At 40.0% G+C, this 25383-nt stretch overlaps 1 protein-coding gene across 1 annotated transcript in view; it reads left to right on the top strand.

Moving 5' to 3' along the window:
• Window positions 1–25301, top strand: part of LOC140381001 (SH2 domain-containing adapter protein F) — a 76129-nt gene extending 50828 nt beyond the window's left edge. The window contains exons 3-8 of the mRNA XM_072465004.1: window positions 5222–5440; window positions 6166–6264; window positions 12839–12991; window positions 17519–17693; window positions 18133–18252; window positions 22487–25301. Of these exons, the coding sequence (XP_072321105.1) occupies window positions 5222–5440; window positions 6166–6264; window positions 12839–12991; window positions 17519–17693; window positions 18133–18252; window positions 22487–22673 (953 nt within the window). The 3' untranslated portion in view covers window positions 22674–25301. The remainder of the gene's footprint in view (window positions 1–5221; window positions 5441–6165; window positions 6265–12838; window positions 12992–17518; window positions 17694–18132; window positions 18253–22486) is intronic.
• Window positions 25302–25383: the final 82 nt, after the last annotated feature.

Genomic DNA, 25383 nt, shown 5'->3' with positions numbered 1-25383 from the left:
TCCGCTTTCTTCTACCTTCCTGAACCAATCCTTTTCCAGCAGTGTCTCCCCCAGCCCAACTGCTAACACTGAACTCTGGATGCACCCGTCTGTAATCCGCAGTCTTCCTTATCACAGCTAAAGGAACAATGGTCTCAAAGCTGCTCAGAAGCAGAAAATATAGCCCTGGAACCCACTCACTGTTGTGAAGCAGCCAAGCATCCTGTCACTGCTTTACATCAAGTCCTCCTCTTCTCTCAAGGACTTTGGTACACATTTGAAATGAAATATCTACTGCACCAAATGGCTAATAGAGTTTGTCACACTGTTTTTGTTGGTGCATTTGCGTGCTGCCGTGCAACATAGCTGTGAGGTCGTGTGATTCATGTAGGTGGATGGGGGCATTTTCCAGCCCGCTGTCTCAATCCATCTTCTAATAATGGGCTTTCACCTTAGTCCTGACGAGGTGTAATTGCAAAGGCTCCCCACAAACGATCAATGGCCTTGTCCTCGGTTTGCCCTGCTCTGGTTAAGCATTTACATACTGGAGCTGACACACACTTACTTAGTGTCCGTACATCATCTAGATTAGGTCGAGGTGATCGCTTACTAGATGATGCTTGATTAGCAATTTAGCTATTGGCCAGTTTTTGTTCTAATAAAAGTCATAAATTGCAAATGTGAACTTGGAGGACCTGCCACTTGCCTGTCTCCATGAAGAGGTTATTGCTTTGACTGTAAAGTTCCCCAGTGTATGGCTTATTTATCTCCATGGGGACAAGGACATTAGGCCACCAGACAAGTTGCATGTCAGATCTGTGGTGACCCTGCTCATATTAAGAATTAAGGTTTAACCCTACTTTTTATTTAATATATTTATTTATTTTAATATTTTTTATTAAGTAATTCATTTTTTCAATTTCTATATTTTTATTCTTTAATTCAATTTTTTAAATATATTTTTATTATTTATACATCCCACTTTAAGGAGGACGTTTTGTTCATCAACTTTGTCAATATTCAAGTAAGGAAGTTTGCTGTATCAAATTTGAATGTTACGATTATAAAGAATAATGGTTTCGGGTGAGACTCAGGACGGGCTATTGTGCGGAGCTTTTTCCTGGTGGACATGGCTCACTCAGAGTAGGAAGTATCCAAGTTCTCAGACTAGATCCGCAGATTGAGAATGACTCTTGGATGAGAGTCGAAATGGCTTGTTTTTCTAAAACAGTGTTCAGATGACAAATGAATGCAACTGAATCTTTTTCTATAATGTTACTATGATTGTGACAAGAAACATCACAATTATTCACGATTGTTGGCATTTCGACCAAACAATTACGAAACCCTACATTTGCCTTTTTTCTTTAAGTCTAGCTTTATGAAATCAAAGATTTAAAAAAAAAAAAAAAAAAAAAATATATATATATATATATATATATATATATATATATATATATATATATATATATATATATATATATATATATATATATATATATATATATATATATATATATATATATATATATATATATATATATATTAAAAATAACTCCAGTGAGTTCCTGCTTGAATATAAAAATGGTAATTAAATATGTTTAATTTATTAACATTAATCCAACCAAAATAATAAAGTTATTGCACTATCAAAGTTTTGTCTGTTTGTTGGCTCTTCAACTCACAAGAAAAAAAAAAATGATTTAAATAATTATATTGGGTTCAATTGTGTTTGTTTGATGCCACATCTGGGGCGCTGGTTACCACAGAACTGCACCTGCTATGGGAAAATGGAGCTTCAGACATCATTTGTCTTTATTACTGCTTTGTAACTTTATTTTTAGAGCTTCTGTCCTCATCTCACTCTCCTTCACTTCCTTTTGTGCCTTTGTTCATGTGACAAACTTGCATATTCTGCCTGTCCCCAACTTTCACTCCTCTCCTCCCTAAATCCACTCTGTCAGCATCCATCCCCAGCCTGTCATATTAAATGTGCCTCTATGATTTAGTCTGGCTTTCTTCACCTCAGTCTTGATATTTGTTGTCTAGTTGGACAAGCTGTGCTCCAATGTAGGAACGCATGTTTGTCTACACCGAGAGTTTGGTTTTAAGTAATTTTTAGCATATTTAAGTAGTTTTTTGATAATTTGGGTTTGATCATGTTTTATGTATTCTCCATTACCCAGCCCCAGATCGTAACGTTTTGCCCAAAAAATAAAAAAAATGATGGCATGTTTTTATTACACCTTTTAATATTTTGAAAATCGTGCATCCTGGCATGGATCTCCACAAACCTGACTCGTATTTGCCATGGAGGAGCCTTCTCCTGCTTGTTGCCATGGAAATGTTTTTTATAATATTTCATTAGATGGCATAAAACTACGTATCTATCTCCATGGAGAATATTCAGAAGTATGGTTTTATCACTTGCCTCCTCAGAGGAAATTTGTCATTTGTCTGCATTTGTCCCGTCCTTCAATGCCGCTGGAGCAACCCGTCAGGAGCATGCAGGGGATGTGCCACCTCCAGAAAGTTGCATACTGTTGCTTTAAAGGTGCATTGTGTACATGTTCTGGTTTACCACATGCTTGTCTCCATAAGATGTTGTTTTTTGCTTGGAATATTCCGCAGTATTGCAGGAAACCTGCTATGCATTGATTCAATTAGTTTAAAACACGTTGAAAAACATGCATTATTAATGTGAGCAGTATGGATCTGATCTGTTGCCTGTCCTGCACGGAGATGCAAGTTTAATGCAATACCATGGAACATTCCAAGCTCAGCAATGATACAAACAAGCCACAAATGAAAACACATACTAATGATAAAGCATACAAACGGGTTGAAAATTAGTGTTCAAATGTGGTGAATGAATACACGTTAAAAGACTAAAATCCGGCTCTTGCATACTAATGTTTTTTCCTCTTTTGTTCTTGAAAGCTCTGCGAGACGTCCAAATGAGAGGCGAGAACACAAGACTGACAGGATTGTTTTGTCTTTGCTCATAATAACCATTGTAGCAAGAGTCTGTGGGGAGCTGCTGGCAGCTTGAGGACTGTCTCAGCTTCATTCATGGTGCAGCCCAATCCTGTCACCCACTTCCTCTGACTGACACACTGCGCCCATGGGTGGCCCCTCCTCACACTCAAAACCTCACATTGCAGGTGTTCTAGCCCTGCAGTCATATATCTGAAGTATAATAGAGACCATTCCCATCTCAAAAGTCTTCAATGTTATGAATTATGGTTGCTAAACATGCAGGTGATTCAGTGTGTGGAATAAATGGCAATTGTTATTCATGTGTGTTGTATTTAATTTGTGCGAGAAGCTCTGGCTGTTGTCAGTGCAGCTGAGAGTTAAAGAGATAGAAACATCAATTCACCTTGTTAACATTTAAAGTGAAATGATTGTAATTGCGAAGCGTCGGGGCTCCTCTAATACCTCCGGTGGGCTGTGCAAGTCCTCCAAGCCTGCCTATCTGCTGCCTATTGTTTTCCGCCGGTCGTAAGTCAATTGCATTTAATCCCTCACTCAAGAGATGTTACCATCTTCAGATCCAGGGGCTGTTTACCACATTGAATTGTCTGACTCTGTAGTTGTGTGCGGATGGAAGTCAAACAAAAGGACACTGATGCATTGGAGATTTCAGTCGAGCAACAATACCATTTTAAGCCCAATTAAATATATGCGTTTAAATGTCAGTGAGAATGGGAGAGGGAGCTGGTTGTTTACCGGGAGCAGGATGTGGTTGCCAGGTTAGATGCAGTTAATTTTTGTGATTTAATCCAGAGCTCAGGGTCTGTACATGCCTTGTCCTGATAATATGCCCAGAGGATGAAGTAAACAGGAGCCTCCCTGGCTTCAGTGCATAGATTAGGCCCTGTACTTTCAAATCGATTCTCCTTGTCAATTTTCCTGTGCACACTTGTCAATTATAACAGCTTTTATAATTGTTTTGTTGGTATTGGTATTCATGTGGATTTTATTTCAAAATTTGTTCATCACTTATTTTAGTAATTATTCGTAAGTAATTTGGAATAAACATTAAATATTCATTTTTTTATTCTAGTGTATCAAAATATTCAGAATGGAAAATGAATGAAGGATAAGTGAAGGAAAGGAAGTGAAGCATCTGGACAGGAAGTAAATCACTGTTGACGGGGGTTGTACATCAACATACTTCAAGGCTAGGTTCTGACCTTTGACCCTAAACAAATGTTGGAGGTCATTAATCAATGATGAGTTGCAACTGTGTGTAAACGTACAGCTCACTGCCGTGCCAGTTTTTCTGTCCTTGACACATTTGTCTCCTCCCCTTTTCTGAGCATGCTTCAACATGACCTCAGCCAGGATTAATGTATAAAACAAATGAATGAAGAGCTGGCTTTGGCTTGATGAAATTACCAGAGCACACCAATCTTTTCCATTTATCTTTTTGACAGAAGCCTGGCAGAATTTTATCATGTTTTTCATTCCTATGGTCTATTAGTTTATAAGAACATTTTTAATCCAGATGAAAGTGAATGTTTGGATGGCTGGATCACCCATAGATTTGACAGTGGTCTCCCATCACTCCACCTCTACAACTTCCACCTCAGCCATAGCTAGCTCCATTTGGTCCTGTGCATTGCTCATTTTTCCCGCAAGAGCTCCCCTGGGCTAAGAGGCAATTATGCAGTAGCGTGGCATAATATTTCATTCTCTTCACTTCACATTACACCACGGCAGTGCCGGCCGCTAACAGCTTCATGTGGCCCAGGAGGAAGAGTGAAGGTTGTTAACAACTTGATACAAGTGGAGGAAGATTGAGGAAGAGGGGAAGAGGCGGGAGGCTGGTGTAGAGGTGTTCCTCAAGGGCGTGATGCTTCATTTAAAGTCAGGGCACTGCATATTTACCAAAGGAAGGAGGAGAGAGAGTAGTTCAGGTTTAAGGCATTTTGTCATGCTCATTTTTACATAGAGAATAAATAGCTTTATGGCCAAGAATAAAATAGGAGATTTGTGAGTCCCTACATTTCAGACAGTTCAGTGTTTTTGCCTTTCACTGTGCTGCTTTTAGCAGTGTGTACATAATGCACAGGGGACTGTGTGACAGAAGTGTGGTGTGCTTGTACCTAACTCAGGAAGGTTAAGTGCTGTGTATATTTGAAGGTGCTCACCCATCTTTTCTTTTTTTCTGACAACTTTATCCTATTTCTTTAGTCCTTTTTCAGTAACCCAACATTTTTTTCCTGTTTTGTAGAGATTCGATCTGGAGGGCGAGGGCCTAAAGATGGCTCTGTAAGGCAGCTCCCCCTGTACGACACGCCCTACGAGCCGGCAGAGAACGGGAGCGACTCTGACCCGGAGCGGTCACTCTGTCCCCGGGAGAGCCGCCTGCCACAGGACGATGAGCGGCCGGCCGAGGAGTACGACCAGCCCTGGGAGTGGAAGAAGGAGAGGATTTCAAAAGCCTTTGCAGGTATGTTCTTCAATTTAGGCGGGTCCTATAAACTATTTCATCATTTTATTCCTGGAGGTTTATTCATGTGTTTTAGTATAATTAATAATCAACAGCTTTGGGCCAATAATATTGTACAATGTGTATTTGCAAGTCTGTAAAACATTTTTTTTTTCTAATGGTAAGCCTGACAGTTTATTACCAGAACTACTTTAAATTACCATGTTATGTATTTCCTAGTTTGTGGCTGAGGCCGTCTGCAAATCTCCTAATGTAATCGGCTCTACTTTGGGGATGTGTGCCTCTGAGACAGGCCTGCTGTATGTTGATTTCTAGCTTTAACACAATTAAACCTGATATCTTCTCCCTCCTCCCTAACTAACTCGCACTGTGTTTTTCAAGGTTTAATAAATGTGATTAGGACGTCTGGCAGGTTTGAAGGTTCTGTGGCTGCTGCTTGCACTATTGCATTCTTTTTCCTCTTGGTTAAAACACTGGCTACATTCTTTTGCAGGTGCCCAGTCTGTTCTGATCCAGCTGCTATGGGGTGCATGCTTGGTTTCCGCAGGTGCATGATGCTGTGTAGTTCTTAGACATGCAGCCATAACAACAAACAGGGCTGTTCCCAAATCGTTTTGGTTTACAAAAAAGTGCAAAAACGTCCCACTATAAAGAAGTTGATCCGTCTATTCTACATTGGCCCTTTCTCTTTATATATATTTTGTTCTTTTTTTATTCTTGAACAGCTCTGCTTTGTTATGACTGCATTAGCTACGAGGGCTCAGTAAGTGGCACGGGATCAGGTCCCCACAGAAGAATGGACTGCACCTCTAAAGCCATCACAGGTACAGCTGCAGGGGCTGGGATCTTCTATTTGTCACTTTACTCGCCTCTTTAACGCACATTTGGACTGCATCCCCTTGCATCATTGTCTTTAGTGATTTGATGAGGACTAAAATGTATTGATTTATTTCCCTACTTTCTTCTCTAAAATATGCATAACAAATCTTAATCATATTATTGGTATGCTCTGCTTTAAATAGACAAGTGTTACTTTCTTGGTGAGAAATTACACTCTTACAATCTATTCTCAAACCCTCTACAGAAAGGAGACCAAATGATTAGGAATCAGGCTCTCAAAGCCAGTTGTAGTCTGCTCTCAATGAGCTGTATACATTTAAGGTAAATCTTACAATTTAGAGTTGTAAATACTATACAGTTTGGTAACCGGCATGATATTGAAGCTTGTACTGTTTTACGTACAGACATTGCTTTGTCCACATTCCTTATTTCACATTATATTGAAGAAAATTGTTTCATGATTATTCTTACCTTGCATATTTATTGGCCTGTCCTTTCCTCATTATTCCACACAGCACCGGATGTTCGTGAGCAGACGTTCTAATCAAGTCACACTATTTTATGCAGGGCTGTAGTGCGTTCCTTATCACTTCACTTCTCCTCATTATCTTTTTGTCAAGCTGGTCTTGTTATAGGTTTATTTACTAAAACAATCTTCTTTCACACTTTACAGACCAACAGTCAGTTGTTTGGTTGGTGATAAATTTCCTTTGCAAACCAAAGCGCTGCCTGAAAATTTGGAGCAATGCATTTATTTTTGTGATTCAGAGAAGGTGTTATTCTTCAAATGCTTTTTTTATTTTGTAATAATGAGGCTGCAAGTTGACAGAGACTACCATTTCCTGTTCAAAACTGCACAGCGACAGTTTATTCTTTAGAACAAGGGTGTCAGACATTTGGCCCGGGGGCAGACATTTTAATTTGGCAGACAAAACATTTCTAATTTATATTTAGCGGTATTATTTTTTTAAATTGTTTTCATTTATATTTATTAATTTCCGATAGATGTTAAGCGTTTTTATCGCTGCTTTGCTGCTGGAACAGGGAAAGAGACGTGTGGCTTTGGGAAACATGCTTAAGAAAGGAGACGCTTTTGTGGACATTAGAGCTGCTCTAAAAGTGGCGCTAATGTGGAGTTCACAGCAAGAAAACAAACTTCTGTGAGGAAAACATCCAAACCAGTGCAAACCTGGACAGATCAGGGGCCACGGGTAAAAACACAGGTCAGAGTGTAATAAAGTATAAACATGATCGAGTGAAGCTGCTGTGAGACTGTGTCCACACTTATCTGATTCACTACATGAATAATTTGTCACTAAGATGAGCTTAAACTATAAAAATAGTTCGCTTATATTGAGTTTGTGCAGCAACAGCCAACAGGTCTGTGATATCAACATTTAATATCACAAGTCCATATTCCTGTTCCTGCTGCTGATGCATAAATATGGACTCAAAGTATTTCTCCTGCTGCAGATTTGTGCAACAGTGTCCACATATAAACTATTATGAGCTATGAATATTTTTCATAAATTATATTTTTTATTGTTTTATTTTTTACATTATGTTCGGCCCGCAAACCAGCCTGAGCATAAAAATAAGGCCCAAAATGAGTTTGCCACCCCTGGTCTAGAACATGTTGAATATATTCAGTCCTCAAAACTGTAGTTTTTGTGCGTTACTGTTTGCAATGTCTTTTTTAAGAGGTCAAAGGAAGGAAAGTTTTGTATCATATCGATCAATCAGTTTTTATTTGATTTTCATTATCGTTATTATTATAGTCTGAACACTGCTCCAAACCACATGCTTTTACTGGCAGAGGAGTGCCCTTAGACCCGTCAATAAAAATTACTGGTAGGGTAGTGGTTTGATGCGTTGCACATATGTGGTTGTTGCCATCTCTGTGTTGTGGGCTCACCTCCTGGGCTTGTTTGTTTGCAGAGTGTCTCTCCCCTCTCTTTCACAATTTTACACCACAGCTGTCCTGTCTAATAAAACGTTTGGCCAAAAAAACAAATCAAATAATCGCCCTCGATCTTTTGGCAGGCGCTTTAGAGCCTGTAAAGATGATTTCGTAGTCGATTAGTCACAATTATTTGGATTAATCGCTGCAGCCCTTCTTCACTGTGTTCTCCTCCGACACATCAATTGGAAGCCCCACACATATTTGCCACTTGTAGATTTTATTTATCTTCTAAATCCCTCCAACTTAAATTCTTTGGTATCTAGTCTCACACAGGCACCAGTTGAGAGTTGTTTGAAGGTGATGAAATTTTAAATGGCATACAAAGGTAGTAAGGCAGCACTAGAGACATTGGCAAATGTTTGCTCTGGAGCTTGTCCAATCACAGGCCCTAAGGCTGTACTTCTGTATTTTGTTCATATTGACCTAATCAAGATTGGTTTGTAACTGGAAGCTTCTAACTGAGAAGCTTCATGTGTGTTTTCTATATTAGTGTACTTTGTTAGTATTAAATGGCTAATCGTGGATTTGCTGCCTTACTACAAGGGTTTGGAGAGTATCTCTAGTAGTTAATAATTGTTATTTTCATAGTAATATTTGGCAACCTTACTTGGATAGCCTTTTTGTTTTACAGTATCATATGAGAAATTAAAGTGCACGCAAACAACAACCTGCGCTCTATAGTGTGCGGCTAACCTATGTGAAATAAATAGCTAGTGCTGCCTGTGCCCTGGTAACACTGCAATCTGCATAAAAGCCTATTTGTCTTCATTAATGCCAAGGTTAGAGAGCAGACTAATGCTCCATGCTGCAGCACTTCAGTGGTTGCATGTTCACTTCTCGCAACACTGTTATTATTCACCGGGGGGCTATCTCCTGACATGTACCCTGTGAAATGTAAATGTCCTTCCTTGTAGGCTGTGTGGAGCTGCATACTTGTGCTTGTGTTAATCATCAGTCATTTTGCATGCCCCTAGCCCTGTCCTCCCCACAGCGACACGGCTACTGATGCTTGATTGATGTCCTATAGGATTTGGTCAACTCAAGACTCGTGCACAAGCAAGACAGATGAGATTATCAACTTTGAGTTTTTGGCACATTGCAGCGCTCCTGCGAGAGTGAGCCTGGTCGCAGCAGGAGGAGATAATCTCCAAAGTTCTTTCATCAGTTTGCCCCTTGGCCACCAGTGTACTGTGTAAAGTGTTTAAAGTGGTGTTACTAGGTTTGTTTTAGACGACATACATAGTTGGTCGACAAAACACATGCCCTGCCAAACTATTAGTCGATTAAAAGGACAGTAGTGTGAAATCTGTGACCAAAAATATTACCACGTGTCTGACCCGCAACAATTTAAATTCACTCCGAAAAATTCTGCTACAGCTCACTTTTCTCTTTCTTTTTTTGCTGCTGTTTAAATAAATACAACAAACTTGGAGGCATCTAAGTTTTTTCACTAAGATTGACCAGTCATTTCTAAGCAGCTGTTTAGCATCAGCCTTGGTTCCGCGCTGTCACTGCTCCTCGGGGCTCCTCTGCCGCGCACAGCTGATAACCTTCTGACAGTGCTCTTTCATGACACCCAAATGTGCCCTGCCATCTTCACTGAGTCCTGCCATGTGCCTTATCTCCACTCGCACACATTGGCCCCACACAACAGCGCTCCAAGGCTCCCACACAAAACCCACACCCAGGAGCCCAGCAGCGGCCCCCTACGGAACCCACCGCTGGCCACCCGTCACTAACCCTTCCTTTTGTCATTGAAAGCTTGTCCGTCATATCATCTGCATGCTCTATTTTCCAGTTTTGAAGATAGCGGAAGCGCTTAATATGACAGCCAGGACATGCACATATGAAATGCCAGTTAGTGCCATGATGCCTGCCTCTTTTGCAGTGTCCCCAAAGAGTCTTGTCCAATCCCAAAGTCGGAAGCAATTAGTTTGAGTCCTAAGCACATTTCCCATTGGATATTATAAAGTTGAAGTCAATTGAAGAAAGCTTATTTGTGTTAAACTTCCGCCCATAATGTGACATACAAACATCAGTCACAAAGCGGCTTTTGAATATGCATGCAATTAGCTTACCAAATTAAGCAGAACTAAATTAAGTGGTCGCTGGTGGAAACTGGTGTAGCATGTGATTTATGGTAAAGGCTGTGTTTTACCGTGATGAAATGGAACAAGCTAATGAAAACCCTGGGTAAACAAATACCTGGCTTTGATGATAAATCTGCTCCTAGAAGTACAAAGACTAGACGAGCCCAAAGGAACACGCGGACAGTTGTCTTTTGTTTAAGTGGGCACTGCCAACATGGCTGTCAAGCAAGTTTTTAATCCTTTCTGTGTGCCAGAAGTTTCTGTGTGCCAGAAGTTATTTAGTTACAATGGAACAACTCCAACCAGTCTTGTCTCTTACTCTTTTCTTTCTTTTTTGTTTTAAACATATTAATATCCTAGCTAGTGAAAGACATTTCACAAGCCAGTGCACTTTTAATTGTGAACCCACAATGAAAGAACGGCATCTGCAGTTACACAATATAATCCACTTTATGTTGTCTTTTGGGCGATGTCGATCCTTTTATTTGGCACTGGCCGTATAACATATTGATCTGAATCTAGTAATATAGTTGTTTTGACTAACCTGTAGTCTAAAAGTGCATCTGAACCGCTCCAAACCTGTTGAGTTCTGCAAGGTGAGCATGCCTCCCACTGAGCTGATAATCAGTTTTGATCTGAGTGGTGCTACTGTAGCTGCAGCCGCTGTTTAGCACTGCGCCGCTACTCTGCCACTCTAACGGGGTGCCACGATAAGCCTGAATATATCTACAACCGACTGGAGCTCGCTGATAAGCTTATGGGTTGTTGTTGCGGTGTAAATCAGTTCGGAGCAGGTGGGAGCAGCTAGCGCTTTTCAGTAATTAGTTTGTCATAGAGGTAAATTATACTGACATCCTATGGCTGTATGAGCGGTAAAACATCCTCCAGTGTCTATGTGCTATGCTAGAGTGAGTGTTCCCGAAGTGCTTTGAATGCCCTGTAGAGGTGGGAAAGTGTTGTGTAAGCTGAGACCATTTACCAACTTCCACTGTCCAAAGGCAAGCAAGTGAAGTGAGTTGATCGGTTATCGAATGTGATAATGAATGGTGGGTGACTGTGTACGAGTGTCATCCTTGCCATGATCTTGCCAGCAGCTCCCAACCACAGACAGCCAAGGTTTAGTTTGAAAAAAAAAAAAAAACACCTCACTTTCCCCTGGCTTTATCATTTTCTTCATACTTAGTTATTATTCAACAATGCAGCCAAGCGTATCGGAGCCACACGTATCCTAATCATGTCTTGTCCACCGGGTGAGGCTGAAGAATGCATGCCATCTACCTCTCGGAAACCGTTACACATTGATCTGCAACTTGTAATAAATATTAGGCGTTCAGGAGGAGAGGCCCATTCTTTAACCTCATGTAGAGGACACTAAAACATCTTCCATCCTCCATTCTACACCTCAGCTTGTATCTGCTTAACCCACGCAGATGTAGGTAGAAACACAACACAGCACAGCACCACCAACATTACCCTCCAGGAGAAATAACTTGATCTAATTGACTTTTTTCTTAATAGCGGTACTCAAAATCTACGTATGCTTGTGTCATATACAGTATTGCACAATAGTATATTAACAATAATATTATATTCCTTTTCTTAGAGGTGGGAAAAAAAACAATTGTATTTTCTGGGACTTCTAACCAGCTTTATTTTACAGGACTCTCCTGGTCCGTTGGGCTTGAATAGACAGTTTTAAGATGTCATTGTTATAATTACAATTACACCTTTTGTGTCAAGTTACGTCAACAGAGAAAAAGACATTGCTGTTTACAATTCATTCACCCTGTCCTTGGTTGTGACCATTCATTCCTCTGTGGCATCTTTGCTCTTACAGAAGTGCTTGTTGTACTCTGGTTTTCCCCAACTTGGTCAGAGCCATCTATTATTTACAGGACAAAACCAGGGGAGTGTCCGCTGGTCTTGATGTATTATTCCTATATATTCCGCTTTGTCATTCATCTCAATAAAATAGCACATGGTTTCCTTCTGCGCAGCATTTGTACTGCTAACACAAGTGATTGTCTTGGGTTTACATTTTATGGCCACTTGAAATAAGTGCTTAAACTGAGCAATATCCTCTGAAGTTTAAATGCAGTTCATCTAAGGCCGGCGGCGCATCTGATTTGGGAGAGATACATTTTTACAAAGTGTTGGGGTTTTGTCCGTCCAAGAAAAAACAATCGTAAGTGGAACCACTTGAGTACTTAGTCTTGTTCTGTTTGGCAGGACAAGTATTCGAGGCATTAATTAAACCACAACCCTTGTCTCTGTGGTCCTAACATCACTTATTTTTAGTCCACAGCGGCTGATTCTTTGATAACAAAATATACTTGTTTGTTGAAGTGAATTCTTATCTGTTGTTGACTTATCTCCGCTCTTGTCTTCATTTTTCCTCCCGTCACCTCTTACTTTCACGTTTGTGAATCCCACCTTTTGGTTCTTTCCGTTGTCTTACTCTTCCCTCATCATGCATCCGTTCCGTGGCCTGGGCGGCTCTTGCAGTAGAGATTAAAGTGATCAAGGACCTCCCGTGGCCTCCTCCTGTGGGGCAACTCAACACCAGCCCACCTCCCACAGTAGAGGAAGAGCTGGACTCTCCGTCTCAGCCAGCACAGGCCTCCCCGGGACAGGCAGCGTGTGACCAGCACCACCATGGTGGGTGTTGGTGTTCACATAGTTCCCCTGTTGTCCTCCATCCTGTCTGTCCCATCACTCTGTCTGTCATCCACCCATTCAATGAGAAATCACACACCATCACCCAATGTTATTGATCTGTTACTATCCTGCATCGCTGCACACCCATAATGTAGTCCTTTTGCATATTTCCATCTGGGTTACATGTGACTGAAAACCATGACCTGCATAGGTCTGGAGAAGTGGATCATTAGCGGTAGTTTGAACTGAAAACTACTTCTGTATGTTTAATTACCATTCACCCCTATTCCCTCTTTGACACATACTCGTCATCATTTGGCCTTTCTTCCTTACAAGTTCCTTTTGTCAATTGAAAAATGAAACAAATTTTAGCTTCTGGCACATGTTCAACAGTGTTTATCCAAAGTGACTCATTTTCAACAAGGCTATTAGTCGAATGTTTCTTTTTTGTTTTTAGTCCTTCCACGAGCTCTGACTATGTAAGTGTAGTAATTACCAGGGGGAAAGCAGGACACGTAGCAGAACTAATGCCAGGAATGGGACTTCCCCTGTGGAGTGGGCGGACAGAGCTGAGCCATGTAAGAGGACACCAGTGTGAGCAGGAGTTGATTTATATCCACAAATCCATGGGAAAGGTTCTGTTCTCCGGTGATGGCAGTGGCTTTAGAATTGGCGTCCAGCTGTAAAGTGATCCCCCTCTGTCTGAGCCAGTCCGGGCCTACTCCACTTCTCAGGGGTCAAAGTTCATTGTGGGAGACGCAGAGGGGCTTATGACCTCTAAGACCTCTGTGCATACTGTTACAACGCTCTCTGGTGACCTAAGTGCCAGACAGACTTCAGTCACAAGCCCAAACACCACACACTGATTAAAGATAACGGGTCTGACTCCGTCTCTACACAGACCGAACAAATCCACATCTGCCAAATTATACCCATCAGATGGTCAGTTTGTCATGACTGTATATACACAGATTGGAACATAATATTCTGATATGTCAAGTTGAATTCCTATTTGCCTATAGCCCCACAGGTCAAGTTTGCATTGTGACATTTTGCACATAATCAAAGAGGAAAATCCCTGATGGCACACATTTCCCAGCAAGGTGATTAGTAAATGAGAATCTATTGGCCATCTTGATTATACATATGTATGTGAGTGTATGACTCAAGGGAACTGTATCATTTAAATTGTCTTTATTATTTAAGGTTTGTCTTACTGTTTCTGTACATTTTGAAATGCTTTCTGTGTGAACATATTAAGATTTTAGTTATTAAAATCACTTTTCAGTTGATTGCATTTATCTTGCTTGCTTTCCTTTTGCATTTTGTTTGCATAAAACACAAATAATACCTTTCCACTTCAGCAGTATAATCTGCTTCCTGTCACATCAATTTCAAATCAATTTATTTTTGTAAGGCCCAAAATCACAACAACAGTTGCCTCTGAGGGCCACAGAGAGAAATGAATCAACAATGTCTGTGGTGGCGATGGAGTCAGACAATGTCTGTGGTGGCGAGGGACGATGTCCCAGGGTCCTCTGTCCTTAGACTCCTTCTCGGCCAGGAAAAACTACAAAACACATAAGTCTACAAACCTGCTTTGTGCTTTTATTTTTCTTACTTGCTTTCAAGGAAGCCATTTTCGTGTCTATGAGGGCAGGGCCATTAGCCATCAGTCTCCATCTGACTGACAGTTCAATCTGATACACACATTCCATTTGCTGTGCTTTACAAGCAGTGCCACTGATAAGACGCACCGCTGACCTGCACATTTCCACATTTGTGTGTACATTATTTGGATGTGTTTGGATGGATTTGCATTACTGGATATCTCTGTATGCCTTTGAGACTGACACTGCATACCATGTCAGGTGTTTATCCAGCTTATGTTTTCTGAATGGCCAATATTGTGTTTCAGTGCTTCTATTAGCACAGAGGCTTTTGCTGTAATACTCTGGTAGGTGTCTGCATTCTTCAATGAAAAGCCATAGTCTTGACTGGAGAAGTTGAAAGGGAAAAGAGAAAAGCTGCCTAGACTACTCAGGCATTCCTCGATGGCAGCAGGATGACAATGGGTTTAATCAAGGTCAAATGGAGCAGCGCTTGTGTTAAATCAGGGAAAAGAAGATTTAATGCTGGCACTGGAATCACAGTGCAGATTTGTAAAGGTGAAGTCAGGCACATTTTGAGTGGAAGATGTGAAGGAACGGAGTAGTGGATACTAACAACAAAGTTGCCGACTTCACAACAAAACAGTGTAGTAGAATACATTCTCTAAACGTGAAGAAATTAATAAGAAGTGGATTATCACTTAACAAATGCAAATCTTTAAATTGTCAGTCTACTGTATACCAGGTTCCCTTCATCACACATATTTCACATAATCTTTCTTGTCCTTTACATGTAAAATGGGAGCCAATGAACATTACATAATGTACCTGATGCATTGAGATGAAATAAAAAGAGCCAAACATCATGTGACTAAAAAGTAGGTTACAGGGAAAGTTGTACAGATAATGTGCATTGTTACATGTTGTAATCAGTCAGTGTGGACAGCATTGAGTACTGCATGGACACAAGTTTACCCTTAAATTATGTGCCAGTATATTGTACTTTACACTCATGTTTACCTTTTCCATCTGCATCATTAATGTGGTTTTAATATTCATCAAGTTTCATGTTCACGCTGTAGTGTTGGACAACTCTTTGCCCTTTCTGAACCACACTTTCAGCAACTGTCATGACCTCACTAACAAGCAACTTTCACAATAAACCCTAGTGATCTTAAAACTATCACTAGTGATGTTTTTGAGTTTATGTTTAGGCAACGTTTTCCTCTTAAGGCCATTGAGTTTAACGTTTAGTTGAATGGAATTGGAGGGACCCCTCTACTGGTTGGAACTAAAATAGCTTAGTGCCTTCAGACTAATTCCTGGCGTTTAACGTTAAATACTTGAGAGAACATGTAACAGAAACATTTTAATGTATAACACTTACCCTGCAATGAGTATATACAAAAAATAAGTTGAATGTATTTCTATGTTGGTACATCATGTAGAGGAGTGAAATGAGTGTACATACCACATTGACAGTGCCCAGAGTTATAGATTGGCCTGTCACTCCCTCCTCTCAACCTGAGCCAGGAGCACTCAGACTGTGCAAAGTAACACTATCCTCTGACTGAGCGCAGAGCAGACAGGCACAATGAAGCGTGTGAAGATCACAGTGTCTGCCTGAGTGATTAGCGCTCAGTACTGTTAATTAAAACCACTTAACGCAACACTGCCCCTTAGTGACAGATCGCTGCAGAAACACCAGCTACACTTAAGTGTTCAGCCTATACATGAACTCCTCTGAAAGCATTTGCTTTGATTTGTGGAGCTAAGCCCTTTAATCAGCCAAACCTGTCCCACTAAGCCTCATGACATGTGTGACACTATAAGAAGACACTGTTGCTACTTTTGTCTGCTCAAAGGGGAAGTCTGCTTGACATCAATTAGGCTGACTGATGATGCACTTAACGTTCAGCTGTCTACTTTGGCCTTTGCAAACACAAACACTATTTTATTGGTTTGCACGCATTATCTCCAGACTTTTTATTTGCTCTTGTTAAAGCCCCACCACACCACTTTTTACTTTATTTGCACTTTTTGTTGCACTGAAAAATATGGAAAACATGCATCCTTAGTGGGCTTGCATCTCCACAAACCTACTCTAAAAAAATTGTTTTGGCTATAATATTCCACAGTATGGCATGAAATCTATCTATAAGGAGAATCCAAAGTTTAGTTTTAACTTTCTATTTCCATGGAGTGGAGCAGGTGCTGTATGTGGTGCTTCTTTTAAAAATCACTCATTGAATGGTTGAACAGTATAAACTGAGATCCTACAGTTCACTGCACTCAATCATCTCCAGTGTCGACACATCTTTAGACCAGTTTGAGGTTTGTTGTGGACATTCTATACAATGCGAGTATGAAATAGGAATGTGAGGAGAAAGCTCACCTATTTTTATTTTTTCATACACTGAACAAAAATAGAAATGCAATGTTTTTGTTTTTGCTCCCATTTTTCATGTTGAACTCAAATATATGAAACTTCTTCTATATCCACTGAGCAATTCAAATTAATATTAATAATCCATCCCACTTCACAGGTGCGGCATATGTAGATGCTGATGAGGCATGAATATTGCACAGGTGTGCCTTAGGCTGGCCATAATAAAAAGCCACTCTGAAATGTCTATTGTGACCACCAAAATAGCCACTATTGGTTACGGTTTGAACAAATCCAGAGCATCCCAAAGATGATCATGAAAAATGGCCACAAAAACAAAAGTTACAGTTTTGTTCAGTCTAGATTAGAATACTTACTTTCTTTTTCTGTTGCACTGTGTAGGTTTTTCTTTATTATATTAGATTTGTTTGTGGTTTTACTGGCTATTTGAGTCCAAGCAATCACTAATTTGTTCTAAACTCAACTGTGATAGATTATTCATTTAATTATACAAATGTATTTATATTACAGTTCAATTTGATGGGGTGGAGAAGTCACGAATGTCACCTACTAAGGATGGGAAAGCTCGACCGCTACAGCGACACTCCAGCGGGTGTCTAGTTAACACCAAAATGACCTCATTGGACCACAGCAGCTCTTCAATGGGGGAGCGCATTGACCCCACCCTGCCCCTGGAAAACCAGTTGTGAGTCATGGTCACATTAACCTTGTCATTTCCTAACTAATGTGAAATGGAAATTAATACCATTAATAGGTATATCTGAATACAAATGCTTTTTTTCATTCAGTTCATATTTCAAGTAATTTATTTTCATATTTATATTATTAGGGTAAACAGTTCATTAACACTGTTTTTCATTTTATGTATTTATACAGGGAAAACCCTATGATCTTTTTCATGGGTCCCTGTTAAAACAACACAAAATAAACAATAAACTAAAATACAAAGAAAACATTCAATAAAATTAAACGATACACAAAAACACATTTACACATACAATATGAGATAAAATTATATAAAACATATGATTTACAATCACATATTTACAATTATTTGAATGTGTTTGAATCATTTCCACCGATTGCACATTTCATTGTTCTTTTCTGTTCTTTTATTCCTGTAGTTGGTATCATGGAGCCATCAGTAGAACAGATGCAGAGTCTCTGCTCCGGCTGTGTAAAGAGGCCAGCTACCTGGTGAGGAACAGCGAGACCAGCAAGAACGATTACTCCCTCTCCCTTAAGTAAGGACTACCCCCTCTCCTGTGCAACATACACACTGTTATGCCCGATGTGGTCCAAGGTTAAGCTGCATAAAAATGCTTCACTTTACAGTAAAGCTAAGTAGTTGGTTTACTGCTGACTGTGCCCTGTCCGCTATGATCATGTTGAACGTTTGACCCCACCCTGTCCACATCCCTCCCTCCTGTCTCCACTGACCTTTGAAAACACCAGCTCATGTATGCTCGTCCCACACCGTGTTTATCTGTGCCCGCGTTTGAAACCCAGTGTGACTGGATGGATAATTACACGATCTGTATAAAAACACATAACTTGTCACTGTAACAACACAAAGAACAACAATGTGTACATCATATTCTAACACATTTTCAACTTCATTGACTTAAATTTACCAAAACATATGCTTTGTTTAAAAATACATCTCGCGGCGCATTATATTGCTCCAACTGTTTTACTGGCGGCTGAATAAAAGGTCCTTAGAGATACATTAGCAAAAGCAATATAAAAAGTAAACAAATGTGTCGTGGAACAACCCAATAAACTGCTGCACTAATGTCATCACTTATTGGTTCAAGATGCTTTTGAATTTCTTAGTAAGGATTTTTTGGCCCGTGGGCTTTTTAGACTGGTCAGACTGGGGGAGGACATTTCAGCAAACTCTCGAGAGCCGATTCAAGCTCACGACGCTGCAGGTTACTCGCGCACATGTGCTATCCACTTGGCCACCGAACGGCACAGGCTCAGTATACTTTTTGAACACAAAATACAGTATATATACATGTATAAAATATAGTCCTAACATTTCTATTGGTTTAACTCTTGGCAAATAGAAAATTCTGAGTTGTGACGACACAATCTGCAGCTCTTTTGTCACAACCTAAGGGACCCAAATCATTATTTATCACTCTTTAAATCTGAAGATGCCATGTGTTGGATCTGGAACTACTCATTAGTGATATATTAATTGTACCATGACGGTTAAGTATTAATCCAAACTCAATAATACATTTCACCTTAAACAAAAGCTAAACACCAAAGAGATTCAGCATTCTATCTGCCACTGTGCTTATTAATTACATTGATTTGATTTATTTTAGTTATTTCCACATACTAGTGTTTTTGGACAAACCTACATCTTGCAGAGTGTGTGGGAAGCGGCTGCATAAAACTGAGAAAACTCCATTAGCATAGAGAATGTTTTCTGAATCTGTCATATGTTTGTTGCTCTCAGATGCCCTCTGTCTTTTGCCTTTGCGACAGATGAAGCGTAGAGGACAAACTGTAGGTTGATTTATGGAAATGACAGGTGCCGTGCCGCTGGGCAGAGGAAACTGTAAGTTCAGTCCACTGACAGAAGCCCTCCACTCCGAGCTCTGAAAATGAGTTAAAACTGGAAGCGAAGATCCTGCGTGTTCGAGGTTGCTGAAAAATGTATCAGGGCGCGAGGTGGCACGTATGTCTGCTGCATTATTGATACAGACAATCGCAGCTGAGACCCTTCACTACTGAGGCCACAAAGAGCTTTCTATCAGCTTTGCCCTCTGAACCTTTTTTTTCAGGCCACCTGCCTCTTTCCAACACTTTTCAAGCCATTTGTACCATTTGAACCTCAAAAAGCCTTCAGAAGTACCGCATACAGCTTTTATGATGACTTTGGAAAGATAACCTGCTGAATTGTTGCATACGAACAGAAGATGGGGGGAACTGTTTTGTCTCCACGAGGAACTGTTTTGTCTCTTTTTGTTACATTTGGATACACAATATAATTTTTTCGCACTGGCAAAAGGAAGAAGTCAAACCAGATTTGCTTTTAAGCCTGTTTCCTGTATGGCTTTACTCCCATTTTCATATTTCACAAAATGTAGAAAAACATCCTCTTGTCATTATGGCATTATGAGAAGTGGAATGAGCATTTGCCTTCTCTGTTGCCATAGATATTACAGAGTGTCATTCATGAAGCGATCCGATATGCTGAAGACCGGGTTAAGCTTTGATTGCCGTCAGCCTGTTCCTATGTTGGGGAAAGGGTTCAAGTCAAAGGCACAAAACCCCAATAAACCAGCACCTGCCTGGGAGATGAATCCAGATCAGCTCCATCCACAAAACCTTATTTAAATGATACGGCAACAAATAAGCTTTCCAGATTGGTGACGTTAGCTAAAGTGCTCCATTGATGTGCAGCGCTGTCTCTGTAACGTGATAAGGAGCTGAATGCTTGCTGGAAAACCTGTTGCGAATCTAAAAAGGACAGTATTGATGTGTTTTTCTTTTTAAAGTGTGGCTCTGCGTAACATAATGCCCATCTCCCCGCAGAGGAGATGAACATTTATCAAAAGCCTTGTTGAATCCTGCATTTCCAAGAAGCGCTTGAATGGCACCCCCACTGTTTACCACCAAACAATACTCTATTCAACCAATACTCTATTCAACCAATACTCTATTCAACCAATCCTCTATTCAACCAATACTCTATTCAACCAATACTCTATTCAACCAATACTCTATTCAACCAATACTCTATTCAACCAATACTCTATTCAACCAATACTCTATTCAACCAATGCTCTATTCAACCAATGCTCTATTCAACCAATACTCTATTCAACCAATCCTCTATTCAACCAATACTCTATTCAACCAATACTCTATTCAACCAATACTCTATTCAACCAATACTCTATTCAACCAATACTCTATTCAACCAATGCTCTATTCAACCAATCCTCTATTCAACCAATCCTCTATTCAACCAATACTCTATTCAACCAATACTCTATTCAACCAATACTCTATTCAACCAATACTCTATTCAACCAATACTCTATTCAACCAATGCTCTATTCAACCAATGCTCTATTCAACCAATGCTCTATTCAACCAATACTCTATTCAACCAATACTCTATTCAACCAATACTCTATTCAACCAATACTCTATTCAACCAATACTCTATTCAACCAATGCTCTATTCAACCAATCCTCTATTCAACCAATCCTCTATTCAACCAATACTCTATTCAACCAATACTCTATTCAACCAATCCTCTATTCAACCAATACTCTATTCAACCAATACTCTATTCAACCAATACTCTATTCAACCAATACTCTATTCAACCAATACTCTATTCAACCAATGCTCTATTCAACCAATGCTCTATTCAACCAATGCTCTATTCAACTAATACTCTTGCAAGTTTCATTAACGATGAGATATCAAGACTTAATGCTGTATAATTACAAGGCTTTACTGTCATGGATGTCAGAGTATGACCAATATTTGGATGATGATGATGATGATGATGATGATGATGATGATGATGATGATGATGATGATGATGATGATGATGATGATGATGATGATGATGATGATGATGATGATGATGATGATGATGATGATGATGTGGTGGTGGTTTCAAAAGTTTGAACCCAGTGCATTCTTATACTTTCTGCTTTTTATCTACACTTATTATTTCTGAATGTGGAGGAGCAGAGGAACGAATCCGAGGCTTTTACACGTGCAATTATGAGATAAGTAGAAAATGAATATCTTTGATGTTTTTAAGCACAATTTAATCTTCCTCGCTGGCGATGGCTCTCGTAGCAACTTAGAAAATGTGCACCTACACTTAATGGTAAAACCTATTGTATGACATCAAGGGCTTAGATGAGAGTAATGACACACACACACAATGCCACTCTGCCCTGCGACTTCCTGCTCTGTGTCAAGGTCCTTTATTTAGTGATGGGGAGTCTTTTCTCTCACTGGTTCGAATCAAAATCTGTTCTGTAATTGTGTAACTAATGTAAAACATAAAAGGCAATATGACAAATATATAAAGCATATCATTTGCAGTTGACTACATTGTCCAAGTTACCCAGAGCCTGCCACAGTCTGACAAATGTTCTCTTTATGTTAATGTATATTGGTCGAAGTCCGCAGTATCGACACATTCTATTTTAAAGCTGATTACTGGCAAACTGTAAAAGGTATTGATCAATGGCCAGAGGAGCTTTTAATTTGCCCTGCATTTATAGCTGTGGCTTAAGAGATTCATCCCGGGGGTTCATTAGCCTCCTTATGTTTTACAAGTCGACCTTTAACCTTCCCCTCGGTTTAATTCTGCTTTCAAACTGCTGTCGGTTCAGCTCAACACAGATACTTTTGTAATGACTTAAAAAGTGTGTTTTCTTGCTTTAATTTAAAAACTATTGATGCGTTTGTTGTTTTCCCAGGAGCAGCCAAGGCTTTATGCACATGAAGCTTTCACGGACCAAGGAGAACAAGTACATCCTGGGCCAGAACAGCTGCCCCTTTGACCGCGTGCCTGAAATCATCCACTTCTACTCCAGCCGCAAGCTTCCCATCAAGGGGGCCGAGCACATGTCCTTGCTGTACCCCGTGGCCATCAGGACACTATAATGGTTCGGGGGCACCTGCTGGCATATATAACCCCACTGGTTTGGAAAAGTGGGGTTGGCCAGAGTTCAGCTGGAGACCAGTGGGGAATACAAACTGCTGATACAAACTCGCCTCGTTGGCCACTGGACAGTTTGTAGAGCTGCAAGGCCAAATGCATACTGTCTAAATGAGAAAAATGGTTGTTGCAAAAGTCTTTATGAATTTATTTTATTTTATTTTATTTATGAAAAGGACCCACTTAATTAAGTGGCATCTAACTGATGACATAATTTCAGTCGTGCTGGAGCTCCCTTAGCACTTGAGGCTTAAAATAGGTACAGAAGATGGATTTTTCACTGGAATTAATCTTTTACCCTGTACCTTCCTGTCACAGTGGACATTCTGGATAATTCTGGATGGTTTCTCTTTCATTTATGCTCCGTTTGAACCAGGAAGATCTAAAGATGGAACCGACCTCCACTGAAACAAAGACGTCAGCCTTGTATGAATGGTATCCCCAGCTGCACATGAAGCAACAGGCCCGAGCTCACACTGATCTCTCTATCCCATAGTCATAGTACATGTTGTGTACTATCCATCACAGAGCGGTTCTATCATGGAATTGACAGTGTAACTACCATAGTGGCAGAGACAGCCAGGAGAAAGTGATGGATGGTTCCAACGTTCATCCCAGAACCATTGGCTGAGGCTGCAGCGCGGAGCCTTTTCCAAATGAACATGATTACCCTCCCTCTACCCCTGCTTTTCACTGGCTATGCATTGGGAGAATGAAATATGCCTGCATTGTCTACCTCAGATAGAAAAATCTATTTCATTCGTCCATTTGTGGATCAATAGGTACAATGGGATTACAGACATCGATCTGCGCTCCTTTTGACATTCCCAATTCCTTTTCAATTACATCAGTGGTTTTTAAGAAATGCATTTTGGGTGTTGATCATAAAAAAAAAAATTCCATCAAATGATTCCAGATCCGAAATTGTATGTATACTCACTACTATATACGGTAATGTGATGTCGGTAACACATGTTTTGGTTAATGCCTTATAATGCATGGATCAATTCAACCTGCTAGATCAGCTGAGGTCCAAGTCTGCTTTTGACGATTGTCCTGTGACTGGTATATTTACTCTGGGGTAATTCTTCCTTCTGATATGTTACTCTTTATGAGGGCCGGTTCTCCTCGGCGTGGCTGGCTCTCCAGTCCTGTGCCCATGTGATTGTTGTTTTTGAACGTTTCTTGGCCTCTTTTACTGTGGTGCTTTGTTCATATTCTTGCTTCTTGCCTACTGCACGTCGCCTCAGTGGCCTGTCTCCTGACCATTTTGGATTGTCAAGCCTCAAACTAAACTCTAAACTACCACAGATAACTCTCTATCTTTTACCCATTTACCATAAATGTGTGAATGACTGACTGTTGGTACAAACTTGTGGCAGCCGTCGCCAAAGCCTTTGTTTTTACACCTAAGAGACCTTCTTGAGTTCACTTTTATTTGATATCTCCAAAACTGTTGATTACAGACTGAAAGAAAATCCTCTAAATTGAAGGCCATTTTGACTCTCTTGTGGTTGTATGCAATATATTATAAATATATGTACATGTACATATTGTACACAGTACATGTATATGTTGTTCAAACCTAACTAATCCAAGAACTAATGTCATACCAGCCCTACATTTTCCTTCAGAATTCTGTGGAAAGGTGAACTTCAGTATTTCAACTGAAACTGAGATTCAGTGCACGCAACATTAAATGCATTAACCACATATTTAGGAGTCCAAAGGTTTAATTGTGATTGCATTAAAGTGTAATCTCTTGTGTAAAATACTATTTCAAAACAAAACTATTGACACTTTTGTTATGTATATTAGTTATATCATTACCTGATGTGTGCTATGCAAACACAAACTGCAGTTAATTATGACATATAAAATAGATAATTTAATAATGCCATCAGAAAGAAATGCCCTGAATCTATTGATGGACAAAGGTCAGTTGATAAAGCCACCAGAGGTTTAGTGTGGGACGCCAAGATGACATTATGGACCTATGTTTATACATGCAAAGGAATACACTCGATGTGCGGTCTGACTGTTCCCAAGAAAAGCTATACGTTTGCTTTCTGCTGCTGAGAATAATTTCTATAAGAGTCTGTATATGGTGGCTGCACTGCCTGACAAGAGGCCTTAGCTTTTGGGTTTAAAAGGGAATCCAGGAGAGGTAGAGTTTGGACAGGAGTGAGACCGAGGGGTGGGTGCTCTGATTGAAGAAGAGATGGTCTGTAATCAGCGGTCATGCTTCTGAAATGTCTATTATTAGAATCCAAACGCGCCCTTTTGCCCTCCTCAGAAGTGTCTTAAACAATGTACTACTTGCAACTGCATACACACCATCGTGCATGCAGAAAACAGTGTTTGAATGTGTCTGATTTGATGTAAGCGGTCACCAACGTCCCCAATGTGTGTCTTCACTTAAATCCGGTTACGTGGCATGGATGGCAATTAATTTGTGTCCATTTTGTGCCACCAATGTATGCACTACAAAAACATATCTGTAAAGTCCCTCATGGCCAAATGTATATACTGAATGTACTGAATGAGGCGAAGAGGTTCAGCCTGAAATAAAAATTGGGTTTATTAAGTTAAACGTGTCAACTAATAAGTCTGTTTGTCTTGATTTGTTTTCACACACCTATTGTACACCAAGCA

The sequence above is a fragment of the Eucyclogobius newberryi genome, unplaced genomic scaffold, assembly GCF_026437365.1.
Source record: "Eucyclogobius newberryi isolate DKJ021-1_F unplaced genomic scaffold, fEucNew1.0.hap1 SCAF_5, whole genome shotgun sequence".
Taxonomy (NCBI): Eukaryota; Metazoa; Chordata; class Actinopteri; order Gobiiformes; family Gobiidae; genus Eucyclogobius; species Eucyclogobius newberryi.
This window is presented reverse-complemented; position numbering and strand designations above follow the sequence as displayed.